This window comes from Elephantulus edwardii, unplaced genomic scaffold (genome assembly GCF_000299155.1).
Source record: "Elephantulus edwardii isolate Elephantulus edwardi_28Jun2011 unplaced genomic scaffold, EleEdw1.0 scaffold00252, whole genome shotgun sequence".
NCBI lineage: Eukaryota > Metazoa > Chordata > Mammalia > Macroscelidea > Macroscelididae > Elephantulus > Elephantulus edwardii.
In genome coordinates, this window is record NW_006400002.1 from 1589821 (window position 1) to 1605748 (window position 15928).

The 15928-nt window shown below is 47.5% G+C and overlaps 1 protein-coding gene across 1 annotated transcript in view; it reads right to left on the reverse strand.

Moving 5' to 3' along the window:
* Positions 1-13194, reverse strand: part of LOC102844303 (chymosin-like) — a 15177-nt gene extending 1983 nt beyond the window's left edge. The window contains exons 1-6 of the mRNA XM_006899299.1: positions 13133-13194; positions 7948-8098; positions 6905-7022; positions 5882-6000; positions 3857-4056; positions 2200-2313 (exon numbers count right to left, since the gene is read on the reverse strand). Coding sequence (XP_006899361.1) covers positions 2200-2313; positions 3857-4056; positions 5882-6000; positions 6905-7022; positions 7948-8098; positions 13133-13194 — 764 coding nt within the window. The remainder of the gene's footprint in view (positions 1-2199; positions 2314-3856; positions 4057-5881; positions 6001-6904; positions 7023-7947; positions 8099-13132) is intronic.
* Between the last annotated feature and the right edge of the window lie 2734 nt (positions 13195-15928).

The following is a 15928-nucleotide window of genomic DNA, read 5'->3' on the forward strand; positions in this document are numbered from 1 at the left end:
TTTTGAGTCAAAGTTTATGAATCACATGGTGGGGGGTTCAGACAATCGGCATTGATTTAGAGAATAGTTTATGGGCTAAAGTGTACCTGATGCAAGCTGTGATCTTTTCAATTACTTCATATGCATGTAAAAATTGAACAAGGAATAAGAAAGAAGAATGGGCACCTTTGAACTGTGGTGTTGGAGAAGAGTACTAAACATCCCATGAACAGTCAGAAAAACAAACAAATATGACTTGGAGGAAATGCACTCAGGGTGCTCCTGAGATGCAGGGATGGTGAAACTTTGTCTCAGATCCTGTGGGCATGTTGTCAGGCAGCCGTTGGAAAAATACATCACAAATGGAAAGGTGGAAGGTCAGTGAAAGAGAAGAAGACCTTCAACAGGATAGATTGACACGGTGACTGTAGCAAGGGGCTCAGACATATCAGAGATGGTGAGGACGACACAGGAGAGCGCAAGGCTTGGGTCTGTTGTTCCCAGGGTCACTGAGTCATCATCAACTCCACGGGACCCAACAGCAACAACCACAAGGGGTAAACTTGGGGCTGTACTTGTTGCCTGAACGTCTGGTTTCAAGTGATCACTCGGCCATTCCTTTGCTTCATGTCTCAGGTAAGTTTCCCAAATCTTTCTGTATCCAGGCTTCTCATCCACAGGATGGGGACAATGACACCCACTTGGTTTCAAGGGACAGTCACAAGGTTCCAACGTGACATTAGTAAATGAAAGAAGTACAATAACAGCACATACTCTATAGGATTTCCTTGTTAGCCGCCAACTCAATTCCACCCCATGCACCATGGGATCGGACCACTTCTCATTGAATGATATAAGCAGCAAACCTTCATTCCTACTCTGCCTTAGTCTAGACACTCAGTTGAAATCCTCTCCACCTTATAGCTACACACGATGACTGCACACCAAGTGCATTGATCAGGAATTGAACTTTTGTTTCCTGTGTGGAATCCTACCACTGAATCTCCACTGCCGTCTATCGAGCTTTTTCTTTATTGCTGTGGAATCAGAACCAACTTAGAGCTGACCATCCACTGGGTTTCCAAGGCCATAAAGTGCTTGAAAGGAGATTGCATATCTTTCTCCCTGAGTCTCTGGTGGGTTTGAACTGCCAGAAAGACAGTCTTTGAGTTAGCAACACAACTCTCTATGGACTATACCATCGAGCCTTGTTGTTGTTCTTGTTCTGTCAAGTCGCCTGGCACTCATAGCAACCCTATGTACAACAGCCATAAACCATGCTCTATCCTGTGCCAATCTCATTGTCTCTGACACACCTATCCCCATTACCCAGTCACTGAATCAATCCACCTCATAGAGGGTCTTCCCCTTCTGTGCTGTCCCTCCACCCTCCCAAGCATGATGTCTCTCTCCAAGGACTGGTCCCTCCTTGTAGCATGTCCAAAGTATGTCAGATGAAGCTTCAGAATCCTTACCTCCAAGGAGCAGACCGACTTCACTCTCTCCAGGACAAACCTGTTTGTACTCTTAACAGTCCATGGTATATTCAGTACTCTTCTCCAACACCACAGCCAAAGGCATCAATTCTGCTTCTATCATCCCTGTCATTGTCCAGCTCTCTGACGCATAGCAAGTGATTGCAAAGAGCATGGCCTGTATCAGATGCACCTTAGTCTCCAGACTGACATCATTGCTCTTCAGTACTTTAGAGAGGTCTCTAACTGTAGACTTTCCCATCACAATACATCTTTTAATTTCCTGGCTGCTCGTACCAAGAGTGTTGACTGTGGAGCCAAGCAAACTAAAGCTGTGAACAATCTCAATCTTTTCACCATCCATAATGATGCTGCCAATCAGCCCAGTGGTGAGAATCTTTGTGCCTTAGTAAAGAATAAATGAGCGCTTTTCTCCACTTCTTTACTTTCAGAGGACTGACTCGTCTCACTCTTTGGGACATATATTTTCTGATAAATCTATTTTGCTTTTTTTTAAAGAAATAAAAGAATAAATGAGGCGCCGACTGGATCCCTTAGTACGATGTCTACCAGGCAGTAAGTGTTCAACAAATGAAGCTCTTCTTACTGACAGAGCTGAGTGAAGCTCATGTTGTTCTCATGACAAAGAGCATTTGACCTTGGAAGCATCAGACTCTCCGGCCTGTGAGTTACTGGGCTGCAGCTGGCCCCGGCACTGGGAGCCCCACGTCCCCTGGGCACCTACCTGTCCACAGTGAACTGCCAGTACTCTTGCACAGTCACGGGCACCCAGTGCAAAGAGCCAGTGTAGTAGGATGGGTCGATGGCACCCAATGTGAGCATGCTCCCGTGCTCATTCCTGAAACAAGAAAGTGTGTGCTCACCACTGGCCCAGCTCTGTGAGGGATGCCCAGCCCACAGTGGGGCCGAGAAGACCTGGCCTCAATTTTCCCCAAGGAGCTTCACACAAACTCTCCAGAACCCCTGATGAGTGAGCTGGGCTCACTTCATGCTCTCTGCTCTGCAGCCTCCAGACCCAGGCAGAGCCTGGAGCCCAGCACTCACATGAAACACAGCAGGGGTTGGAGGACAGCCTAAGGGGTCAGGACCCCTAAGGGGAAGTGTGGGGTGTGGGGTGGTTAGAAGGTGCCTATGTCAGGGGAGGTCACACGTCAAAAGACTTACCCAGGTTCTGCCTCAACCACCCTCCATGCTCCCATCAGTAGGGCGGAGGTAAGGCTCTCAAGGTCTCTCATACTTTGGATTAAAGCTGCCACTCAAGCTTGAACCTCTTTGTCCTATCAGTACAGGGTTCTCGGGGTGCGGGGGCAACTCTGCAATTAGCACTAGGAAATTCCCCCACTCCTGCCTCCACTCTGCTGCTCTAAGTTCTTATACCTTATCAGCAGCACCCCACCTCCGGGCTCTTGCATATGTCTTTTCTCCTGTCCAAAAAGCACTGCCCCTCTGCCGCAGGGCCCCTCTATTCCACCTGGGCAGCTCCTATATGTTCTTCCTTCTATATTCAAACCAGAACCAAATCTAATGCTATCAAGTTGATCCCAGGTTGGGTTTTCAAGGCTATAAATCTCAAGGCAAGCAAACTGCCTCATCTTTCTTCCATGAAGCACCTGGTAGATTTGAACTGCTGGCCTTTCAGTTAGCAGCCCAACGCTTAACCCACTAGCCACCTTCTCTGTGAATTCACCAGGCCTTCGTTGCATCTAAACTGCTCTGCAGCACCTTTGACTGACTGTTTTGTTACGTCAATAGTGTACGTAATTATGTCTACTTCCCTGCTAAGATGGCAACGTCTGGCTTATCTTGTTGAATGACGCACGCCCCATCTCCTAGCACAGTCCCTACATAGTTAGAATCCATTAAACACTTACTAAATGAACATTTTAGTGAACATGAACATTCATTCACAATTTATCCACTGTGAGGGTTCCCTTGAGCTCAGCTGTTGAGTCCCTGCTCCTTCTGTCTGTCCTGACACCCATCCCTTTGTCCAAGCTGTGCTGTGTCCTCAGAGGAGGGACCATCCCTTTGTGGGCCTGTTCTTCCCGTGGTGAAAGGAGAGGTTTAGACTCCGTCAGCATCTACTACTAAAATCAATGAATTTCAACAAACGACCAAACTTCAGGGACAAGCTTGGTTTTTTAAATGTCAGACGTCAAAGTCAAATTTCGACCCATTGATTTTGGGGAGTACAAGTGACTATACAGGGGCCATCTGACAAGAAATCAAGTGTATCTTGTGGTTCTCTCAGGAAACAAAGAACACATTTGTTTCTGTGCTGACAACCACTCGTGTCCTCAGGGGTGGAAGCTGCCCTTCGCCAACAATCCTTCTCGGGCAGTTGGAGTCTGAGTCTGGCCCCGGCTAGGAGCCGCTCCTACCTGCTCATGTAAACCGAGAACAGGTCGTGGGCCACCAGGTGCTGGTTCATCATGTTGTCAAACACAGGCACCGAGTACTCAGAGGCAAGAGAGGGGTAGGCTAGCCCCAAGATCCCATCAAACTCGGAGTAGGTGAAGACAAATCCTGGCTCCTTGGTGCTCAGGCCCACAGTCTGGTGACGGTCTACAATGTCAGAGACCTGCAAGAGAGTTCACAGTGGCATCCACCAACAGCTGGAGACAGAAAGGTCTCGGGAGGGAGTCAGCCAAGGCTGGTTAGGAAGCTGTAACAGCCATCCAGGTAAGAAATGGCAGAGGTTTAGACCAAGTGGTCCACAAACCTGCTCATCTTCCTTCACATCCAGAGTCTGACCACAGATGGAGGACCTTTGACTCAGAGTCACACACCCTCATAGGGGAAAGTCAGGGTCAAGCCCACTTGTACTGGTCCCAGAGCCCTGCTCCTGACCACAAAGCCCAATAGAGTTGCCATCCTTTCCCCTCTGGGGTCAGCATCAGCAGCTCCTGCTTGGGTGGACAGACCCCAAGAACAGGAGTGTGGCTGTTCCCACAGCCTACATACAAACCCCTCCCTCTCTCATTTCAAGCTCTCCTGATCCCTGGCCGTGACTATGCTCCTGTCATTTGGGTCCAGCCCAAGTCCCCTGGACTCTTTCATCCTCCTCTCCTAACAGAAGCCTTCCTGATTGAAGCAGAGACCTGGAGTGACCTCCCTTTTCAGTCCCCATACTGGCCCTGCAGCAGCCGCCCTGCCTGGCCCAGAGAACACTGGACTGAACACACAGAAGACAAGGTTATGTGGAGCCCAACCAAGCGGGAAGCTTCCCAACATACCCCATCCCACACTTCCACGTGATGACCCTGACCCAGGACTGACCCTGCCCCCCTGCCCAAGGCGGTAGGATGAAGGCAGCCAGGGTGGACCATGGCTGTGGACACTGGGCATGTGACAAGATTTCAGCAAAGAAGCAGGTTTTTCTCTGCACCCAAAATAGCAAAAAGGAATGCAAATAGCTCTAGACGGCAGAGGAAGTAGGACACCCAGACTGGGGAGTTGGCGCTTCAGGGCCCAGCCAGCTGGACCACCTCAGCAAGTGGCTCCAGAAGTTCCCTTGTCTGGTGCTGAAACCTGAGCTGTGGGCAGCTGCCCCACCAAGAGGAGAAAACCCAGAGAGGGCTGCCTGCGGGGAAGGCTCTGTCCTTCTGGGGTCGGGGTAGGAAAAACTTCAGATAGAGCCAAGGAAGAACTCAAGGAAGGTGAAAATGATGCATATGAAAAGAGGTTTTATTGCATAATCCTTGGATTGTAGACAGGAAGGAAAGGAAGACTTTTACTGGGCATTACTGTGTGTCCACCAAAGCATTAAGCACTTTGAAAGCCAAAGGCAGACAAGAGAAAAGGTGCCCCTCTCTGTGGGTTGGGGGACAGAGATACTCTTTGGCCTGAAAGAAGATGCTCTCTGTGGCTCATAGTGTGAGATTAAGACCTGGACTGGACACCCCACTCCCTCAGCCACCACCTGTGTGACTTCAGAGGAGTAATCAACTCCTCTGAGCCTCAAAGTCCTCATCTGAACAGTGAGGATAAGTACGCCTTCCTCATCAAATGGTAATGAGATCACAAGCATGTCCCCAAAGAGGACATAGCACTGCCACTGGCTCAGAATTCTGAACTAACTGTGGGGAGGGAGGGAAGGAGAGAGGGAGGGAGGGAGGAAGGAAAGACAAATGAGAATTAGTGCACAAGGAAGGAGTGGGAGATGAAATCCTGGACCTGGAGGAGAATCTCAGGCCATTCCTCTGAGGGCTGACAGCAGGAAGCAGAAGAGGGAGCAGTCTGTGGGCTAAAATCCACCTCAGAGTCTATTCCACCAAACCATCCAGAGAGGGTAGGACCCCGAGGCTCTTCAGAGCAGTCAGAGGTGCCTTCCAGAGCCTCATGTCTGCTGTGGGAAAGGGGCTGTGGAAGAAGAAGGCCCCTGGCCAAGCCAAGGCCCCACTTACGGTGACAGTGTCGTAGCCCAGAAAGCCCTGCATGCTGCCTGTGCCGTACTGGATGCTCAGGGGCCGGCCCATGTTCTGGAAGGTGGACGACTTGGTCGGGTTGAAGCGCTGGTGGTTCTCTGGAACACAGAGTCAGGGTGAGAAGAGACCTTGTAGGAATCTTCTCGTCCCTTGGCAGGGCCAGCTTGGGCTGAAACACTCCCCAGACGGGGAACGGACACTTGTCTAAATGTTGACCAAGTGGGGAAAACAACCCGTCCTCTCATCATCTTGTCTAATAAAGAAAGGGGTTCTTTTCTGCTCGACTTGCCTCTCTGATCCCCAGGGTTACAAAAATGAGAAAGGGGAAGTGAGGAGGAAGGAAGGGAGAAAGAGGGAATAAAAACAAATTATGGGAGAAAAGTAAAGAAGAGAAAGGAAGAAGGAAGGAAGCTTTCTACGCACGTATTTCCCTTCCACCAACTGAGTCATCCTAAGTAAGTCCCTTTTCCTATCAGAACCTTCGTTTTCTTGCCTGTAAAATGGAGCAAATGTCCCAGGGATCTGAGGACATAAGTGGTTAATATATATTAAATGCTTACTCCTCATTAGTGATAGACTCTCTTACTTTATTCTCCAGCATCCACTGCTACACCATAGACCCATTTTACAGAAGAGAAAATAAGACCTAGAGGCTAAACAGCTTGCCTTGGTTCCCAGTAGAGAAACACACACACACACACAAAAACAAAAACCAAAAAAAAACAACAAACAAACAAACAAAAAAAAAAAAACAAAAAAGCAAACCCACAACAAAACAGAAAAACCACCTCAAACAAAATTAACATGTCCTAACCTCCGGCTGGAACTTTATCACAATTTGAACACCTAAAGGAGAGATGTGACACAGACGAGGCTGAAAATGTCAAAGTCAACTCTTCTATTCTTCCACACTCTCCCCTCCCAGGTGCTCTGAACACTGGTCAGCCCTGGGGTGTGAGCTGAGCTGGGAGGGGACGGGGAGGGAGGAGGGAGGTCACTTACGGCAGGCATCACTGTTGCAGTAGACAGAGGGCACCCACAGGTCTGAGGATCCTGTATCAAACACCACGGTGAATTCCTGGGGTGGGTTCCCGATGGAGATCTTTCCAAAGTACTGACACTGGGGAGACACAGATGGGTCAGAGCAGGGCTGGGAGGGGAGCTGGAGCTTTGCTGGGTTGGCAGGTCCTATGCCTAGAAGCATCTCAGATAGCGGGTCGAAGGGAGAAAGAAACCTTCTGGAGGGTCCTCTATGCCCAGCCCAGCCCCAACTCTGGGCCTCACCTCCAGCCATCCTTATCCTGACCATCACACAGCCCTACTGGACTCAGCCCCAGGCACACCATCAGACCCAAATGTAAACCTTCATCTGATAGGGAGACTGGGTCAGCTTTGCCAGGGCCAGGAAGAAGGGGGATGCAGAGAGGGGAAGCAGCTAACAATGGAGTCCCAAGTGCCAACCAGAGCTGCCCCTGCCCACACCTTCCTTCTTGCCAGCCCCCCCCCATCCGCTAGGCCAGAGCTAAGACTGGGGGTGCAGTGAAGGTGACCTAGAAAAGGAAATGAGCACAGAAGGGAATAAAACGCTGGTTGTTTACTGCCAAGAGTGACAGATGAGAGAGGTACATTCCAAAAAGAAACAGGGCAGAGTCTGAGTTCCAGCCTGAGTCCCGGGTGGGAGGAAGTTGAAGATGACAGCATGCACCAGACAGATGCAGAATGGGCACTGGACTAAGATGTGGGATCCACTGGACTGTGACAGGCAGGCAGGAGGCAGGAGGCTGGGTCTGGGGGAAGGTAGTGTTCCCCCAGCGATGTGTGCAGGAAGATTATCAGAGTTCAGACCTTCCAGACAAACATTTAGAGAATAGAAGGCAAGGATGGTCCCCTTGCTGGGGCTGCTGGCCCACCACAGGCCCTATCAGGAAACAGAGAGGAGGCTGCCATGCCTCACGGGGTACCTCTGAAAGAGGGAAAGAAACGGGAAGGCTGAGCTGAGGGACTGGGCCCAACAAACACTGAGCAAGGCTGGCCATGCCACTCACATCCAGGTAGTTGGTCAGGGGCTCGCTTGCCACACCCTTGGATTTGGAGTACTTCTTGCTGATGGAGTACTGGTGTTTACGCAAAAACTCATCCAGGAGTCCCTTCTCCTTCAAGGCTTGGCGCATGGACTTCCCCTTGTGCAGGGGGATCCTAAGGAAGTGAGGCAGGATCCATGAGGAATGAGGGACATCTTCCACAGACTACCCAGCCTCTCAAAAGTGCTCAGAGACTCTAGACCCTATAAACTGTTCCCCACCCTGCTTTTACCAGCCCTGCTTCCCGGTCAACCTTCCATTGATCTCAAGCAAATGGTTTTCACTTTTTTAACCACAACACAAAGGGAAAACTCTATTTTCTATTACTTCATTAATCAGTGTCCACTTTCATTAAATGTGATACATTCATGGCTTCTATTCGTTTGTTGTTGGGGTTGGTTTTTTTCCATGTAAGTAGAGACACACCAGATGTATCTCATAACACAGTCATGAGGTTTGCAGTTTTATTTTACCTGGTAGAGTACTGGTTTGCATGTTGGTTTGCTAGCTAAAAGGTCAGTGGTTTGAATACACCAGTTAAGCCATTGAAAGATGAGGCAGTCTCTCCTTCTTTTAAGATCTACATACAGATGTGGAAACTTGATGAAGGACAGCTAGCCATGAGTCAGAATCAATTCATTGACAGCAGACCCAAACCCATTGTCATCAAGTCTATTAAAAATCATAATAACCTTCCATTGGGTTTCCAAGGCTGAATATTTGAAAACTGCCTATCTTGCTAGGAGCAACTGGTGAATTTGAACCACTGATGCTTAGGTTTCTACCAGAACATATAATGCACTACACCACCAGAGCTCCTTGAATCAATAGTAGTGGATATTTTTATTATTATTTTACTAGTTTATTTACAAAATTCAAATATTTTGCTTTCTAGAACAGATTCTTCCAATTTCCCTCACCCCCACTCCATCAAATTATCCAACTCCATAATTAATCCTCTCCTCCCCTGCACATCCTCATCCCTCTGCTTCCATCCTTCCCCACCCCCCTTGGATACTTATACTCATTCTACAGTAATGGTTTTTGATAGTATTTGTCCTTGTGGGACTGAGTTAGTTCACTCAGCATAATGCTCTCTAGTCCTTTTCAAGTTAGGTAATACTTTACAAAATCATTGCTCCTGCATGCTGCATAGCATTCCATTGTGTGAATGTTCCGTAATTTCTCAATCCATTCCAATGTGGTTGGACATCTGGCATGTTTCCATGTTCTTTGATGGTGAATCATGCTGCCATGAACATTGGTGTACAAGTTTTCATTTGAGTCTCAGTTCTCATTTTCTCAGGTATATTCCAAGTAGTGGACTAGCTGGGTCATATGGAATTTCTATGTTCAGCTTTATGAGGAAGCGACAAACTGGCTTCCAGAGTGGTTGTACCATTGTACAATCCCAACAATGTTTAAGAGTTCCTTTCTCATCAATAGTGGTGGAGTTCAACAAGTTTTGCAAACTGCCATCTGAAAGATACTATCCTCATTATCAATAACTCAGTCAGCAAATTCTTGCTGTGCACCTACTATGTGCCAGATGCTGAGCAAGGCACAGCAGGCACAACAGTGAACAAGTTGGCCAACTCTTGCCGTCTCCGGAGAGGAAAACTGTGTCTCCCATACCCTTTGTTGTTGCTGGATGGCATCAAGTAGACTGCAACTCATAGCAATCCTGTGAACGACAGAGCTGAGCCTCATCCCGCACTGTCGTCACAATCTCTGCCATGCTCAAGCCCATTGCTACAGTCGCTGTCAATCCATCTGATTGAGGGTCTGCTTCTCTTTCACTAACTTCTACCTTTACCAGCATGATGTCTTTTTTTCCAAAGACTAACCTTCTCAACAACATGAACTTAGTCTGTGAGACTAAGTTTCACCAACCTTGCCTCTAAGGAGTACTCTGGCTGCACTCTTCCACGACAAATTTGTTTGTTCTGTTTTGGATGTCCACAGTATATTTAATACTCTTTTCCAATATGGAAGTTCAAAGGCATCAATTCTTCCCATACACTAGTAGATGTCAATCTGTTACCATCGTCTCCTTTACTAATGCCTGTCTCAACTCTCTGGACAGCTTTTCTTTTATTATTTTGTGTGCGTGTACCATCAAATCAGATCTGACTAGTACAGGAGGATATTGCTCCTCCTTCTCCGGCAGAGCATCTGGTGGATTCGAACCGTGTACCTCTGGGATTGCAGTGCAGCTTCTTGCCACTAGGCCACCAGAGCTCCCCACAGCTTTTTTTTTTAAAGAATAGTAATTCTTCTAAGCATTTTGCAGGGTCTGATGTGCAGGAACTTTTTGACTGCACTGAGGTGATGGATGATGGAGGCAGATGACCAAGAAGAGAGTAAGAGGGAACACAGTAAAACCTGGTTCTAGACCCAGCCCTGCCTGTGGCACCATGTTTGCCTCCCCAAGTCCCCTGAATCTCAGTCTCCGTAAAATGAACTAACTCATTCCTTCTAGTCACTCTCCTGGCACCACTTTGACTGACCTAATCCAATCCCCTAGCCTCATCTCCCATAGACTGCAGTAAAGGGAATTTTAAATTCCAGCTCTAAGAACTGTAGAATCTTTCTGTGTGAGGCTGCTTTCAGGATGAGATAAAGCTACAAATGGGAAGGTGTTTCAGGACAATAAAGTGGGTTTTTCCTCATGTTGCTCATATTCCAGATGGATTCCACATGAAACAGAAGAACGATCTCTTCTCTGGGTTCTCCACCCACAGTCCTCATATGTAGCTTCAGCCAGAACCTAATTGATGAATTAAAAAAACTTAGATGTTTCTCAGCCTTTGTCTTCAAAGACATGAAAGGAATTGGTCACCTAGATTGGAGGAGGCTGCACTGAACTCCTGGAGCTAAGTCCACAGCTGCTGTTTCAGGTGTCTTCACATTCTGGCCCCACATTCAGAGATGTTCTCTGCTTGGCTCCATCTCCCATCCATGGGTGGATCTGAGAGTGCCTGGTGGTCCCACAGCTAGTAGCCAAGAGTCGGCTGTGCAGTACTGTTTGGCACAAAACCTCAGAGAGTCTCTCACTGAGAGGAGCTGTCAGCATCTGGAAGACAGTCCTTCACCCCATGCTGAGAAGCACGAGGGCTGCTATGCATGGAGATTCCACTGCAGAACTGCCTGACACCAACAGGCACAGAAAACTCTGCTCCAGAACCCAGCTCAGACTTAGACAATCCCATTATCAGGACCATCACAGGGATGAGCAGTCAAAGACACCCTAAAACCTTTTCAGGAAGCAAGCTTACCCAAGGAAGGGGTCAAGTTTCCCTGCACTTTGGACTTAGCTTGTCAGGGCTCAGACACAGGCACTTAGAAGTACAATGATGTCAAGTAAGAATGCCAAGTCCACCTAGGACCAAGTCCCTGATCCTCTCTTATGAGTCCTGTGAACTTACCCATATAAGGTGGCCCTCTGAACAAATTTCTTTGATTATGAAATACAAATAGTATTATCGACCCAAGAGTAGAGAGCTCGAGCCTTGATAATTGGTGATAGTGCAGTTTAAGTGCTTGGCACCTGGTAGCAAATGTTGACTCATATAATCCTCATAACAATGCTATAAGATGGTTAAAAAAAAAAAGGAATTGTGTACCTCAAAAAGATATTTGAGACCTAACTCCTGTTATGTGTAAATATGACCTTATTTGAAAATAAGGTCATTGATGATATAATTAGTGAAGATGAGATTATTTGTTGTTGTTGTTGTTAAGTGCCGTCAAGTCATATATGACACATAGTTACCCTACGAACCTGAACACTTCTATAACTGTCATCATTTCTCCAAGTTCATAGAGTTTCTGGAGGCAAGCTATTCCAGAATCGGACATCACTCCTGCTTCCAAGCTTGTTTTAATCGGGGAGCCCCACCAAACACTGTCTACCATGGGTAACCATTATGGTTTTTGACACATCAGTGTCACAGTGTTTAGCATCATAGCAACCACGAATTATTAGAGCGGCCAATATCTTTACAGCTGATGTCTTTATAAGAAGAAGAGAGACATAGAAGGCAGACTCTCATGTGAAGACAAAGGCAGAGATCAGAGTGATGATGCCACGAGCCAAGGAATGCCTGGGGCTGCCAGAGGTTTAAAGAGACAAGCAAAGGTCTCTGAGAGCCTTCAGAGGAAACACTAACAGCCTGCTTTAGGACTTTTGACTTAGAAAAGTGGCAATCAGAGGAAGACCTTCAACTAAATGGATTAACACAGTGACTGCAACGATGGGTTTGAGCACCAAAGAGATCATGATGATGGACAAGGTTTAGATCGTGGTTTATAAGGTTGCTTTGAGTCAGGGCAGAGACTCAGCATCTAACAACATCTTCCAGGGCTATGACAGAATAGGTTTACATTGTCTGAGGCAGTAACCTACTTGCTATGGGTCACCTCCAACACATGGTGACACTATATGTGCCAGTGGCCACACTGTGCTCCATCGAGTTTTACTGGCTGATCTTTAGGAAGAACATTCTCATGCCTTTCTTTTGAGGTGCCTCTGGGTGGACTCTACCCTCCAATGTTTAGGTTATCAGCTGAGTAAATTACTGTTTGCATCACTCAGGGGATCCTGAAAACATGTTGTTTATGATAATTTATTACAATGACCATAGAAAAGCAGTACAGATGGATACAATTTTCACCTTAATTTTCTGACTCCAGAAACCCTTATGCCCTTTTTCTTACCAGGGAGCTCTGATGGCGTTATCCACAGGAAGTTGTTCTGGTACCCCAACTGTAGCACCATTCTGATGGCTCAGATCTACCAATGACATGGGCAATCTCTTCTCGGGCAATGTACAACCTCAGAAACCCAGTGGAGAACCATTGCGTTGATTAGAACACCAATGGCAATGAATTGGAATTTGAGTTTTATCTCCCCCAAGTCACTCATCTGAGTGCCTGGTCTTTTCAGCACACCTGAAGTCCAAAAGCACACTTACAGGAAAAGATCCTACTGTGCAAGACACATGATAACAGGGGGTGACTGTCCTGGGAACTTGCAACGTTATTCCAAAGACTCTCCACGGCAGCTGAGGGATGGAGGGCCAGGAAGAGCCCATCCAGAGAGGTCACAGGAGATATCCTCCCTCCAGACCCAGGGTCAGACACTCACCTGCTTAACTGATTGCCTTGGCAGAATGTAAAAACTGCAAGGAACACCACGAGCCACTTCATCCTGGCTACTGGCTGGCCACTGCCTTAGCCTGTGCCTGTGTCCACAGCCTTTATAGAGGGAACAGGGTTCCCACTGGCTCAAAGCCTGGCCTACAGCGATAGCCTCTGACTTCAGACCTTTCTACAAGCACACTGAGATAACATCAGGCTATCTAACACCCACAATGATAAGACTCACAAATCCTATCACCCAGTTACTTCAAAGTTGAAACATACAGATGCTTGATTTCCAGGTGAGGAATGTCAACAAAGGTCTCTCTAATTAGTTTTACTTTTCCAAACAAGACTTCTTGAGCCAAGAACAGGTGGGCTGCTGCCAAATGACTGACCCGTGTTCCACATTACGGTCTGTAAATAAGTCTATTCTTACCAGACCTCACCCCCCTCTGCCGTCCCCTGCACTGTCAGCCACCCCTTCCTGGGCCTCACTGCACTGAAAGCAAGTGGCCTACCCTTCTCCAAGAATCTCCCACCTCAGTCCTCGCAGCCCCAGCTTTCTAGGGGGGGACTCAGTTTTACTCTAAGTGCAGCCTCTGAAGCACAAAGTGTTCAATCTGTCACTCCAGGGATGTCTCTCAGACAGGGAGTGAGACTCCTTGGGCACGGAGTAAGAACCATGGGAAATAGTAGGTGCTACAAGGCATCATCTACAAAGAAAGGCTCATGCATCCCCCAAAGCCATGGGCACTTACTCCATATTAGAACATAAGGGGAAGCATGAACACACTTTCATAATTGAGAGAACTGGGGAGGGCTGAGCCTAGAAGGTGGATGTGTGTCACATGCAGAGGCAAGATAGAAGCAAGGCAGTCACATTTAGGTAACAAGTTAGGTCAACACTCAGGATCTGAGTCCTGCTCAAGGATCCGGGGGAATTTTTCCAGAACATCACAGAGAGAAGGTCACAGAATCCAGGCTGGAAGGCTGGGCATTAGAGCAAGAAGGAAAATGGATTATCACCACAAGAGCAGCAGACAGTCAGGTCCCAGGTGAGACAAAGTTGTAAATTGGAAAAGCAGGATTGAGTCTGGATGATGGCATGGTATGGATAAACGAAGGGGCTTTGGGACCACTGCGGGAGGGAGGCCTGGGTGTGTGGGGGAACAAGAAAGCCATCTACCTGGGTGGAAGAGAGGGCGACTGAGGAAGGGAGCCCCTGTGGGTTCCAGCACAGCTGACCCCTCTGAAGTGGGCAGGAGCAGAAGTTTAACATTTATGTACAATGACCTCATTGAGGAGCCTTGACAAGACGGCAAATCACAACCTTTTTTTTTTAATGTTATAAAGATAGCCTGCAGTCCTATGTGGTTCCAATGATCAATTCACTCTACTACTATTAGAAAGCTTCAGATTAAAGTTCACTTGCAGGTTCCTCTGAAGAAAAATTTGAAGATCTTCCAGAAAATTGTTGTTGTTGTTATGTGCCGTCGAGTTGCTTGCGACTCATAGTGACCCTATATACAACAGCCCTAAACTCTGCTCTGTCCTGTGCCAATCACACTGTCTCTGACACTCCCAATCCCGATTACCCCAGTCACTGAATCAATCCACCTCATAGAGGGCCTTCCCCTCCTGTGTTGTCCCTCCACCCTCCCAAGCATGATGTCCCTCTCCAGGAACCAGTCCCTCCTTACAACATGCCCAAATTATGTCAGACAAAGCCTCAGAATCCTTGCCTCCAAGGAGCAGCCTGGTTTAACCCTCTCCAGGATGAAACTATTTTCCTAGCAGTCCATGGTACTCTCAATACTCTTCTCCAGCACCACAGCTCAAAGGCATCAATTCTTCTTCTATGCTCCTTAGTTCCTGTCCAACTCTCTGATGCATTACAAGTGATAGCAAAGACCATGGTCTGTATCAGATGCACCTTAGTCTCCAGAGTGACATCATTGCTCTTGAGTACTTTAGATAGGTCCCTAACAGCAGACTTTCCCATTGCAATATGCCTTTTAATTTCCTGGCTGCTGGTGCCAAGAGTGTTGACTGTGGAGCCAAGCAAACTTATGCTGTGAACAATGTCAATATCTTCACCATCCATCCTGATGCTGCCAATTGGTCCAGTGGTGAGAATCTTTGTCTTCCTCACATTGAGCCTCAATACATATTGAAGGCTGCAGTCCTTGACCTCTGCAGCAAGTGCATGAGGTCCTCCTCAGTTTCAGCAAGCAGGGCTGTGTCATCTGCATAACACAGATTGTTGATAGATCATCCACCAATCTTGACCCCACGTTTCTCCTCATAGAGCCCAGCCTCCCAGATAAACTGTTCTGCATACAGGTTGAAAAAGTATGGAGACAGGACAGACACATCCCTGGCATACAGCCTTCCCAATTTTGAACCATGCAGTGTTTCCTTGCTCTGTTCTGATGACTGCCTCTTGGTCCAAGCATAGGTTTCGCATTAGCACGATCACGTGTTCTGGGATTCCCATTCTTCTCAGAGTCAGCCACAGTTTGTTATGATCCACACAGTCAAACAGTCTAAAGTGGCTGATAGATAGGAAGATAACTGATAGATAGGGAGATTTAACCACATTGTGGGGAGATTAAGTCTCCCTCTCCACACTCGTTCTCAAAGCTGGGATTCCAGAAGACTGGTTACCACTCAGCACAACAAGCTCTCTTAGCACTGTCTCCAATTCTAAGGAATCAGAGAAAAAAGCTTCTACTAAATGGAGCCGCTTGTTCTGTTTTCTTTCCTGTTGACATTGTCCCGTCAGTCCAGGTTCTGTAGA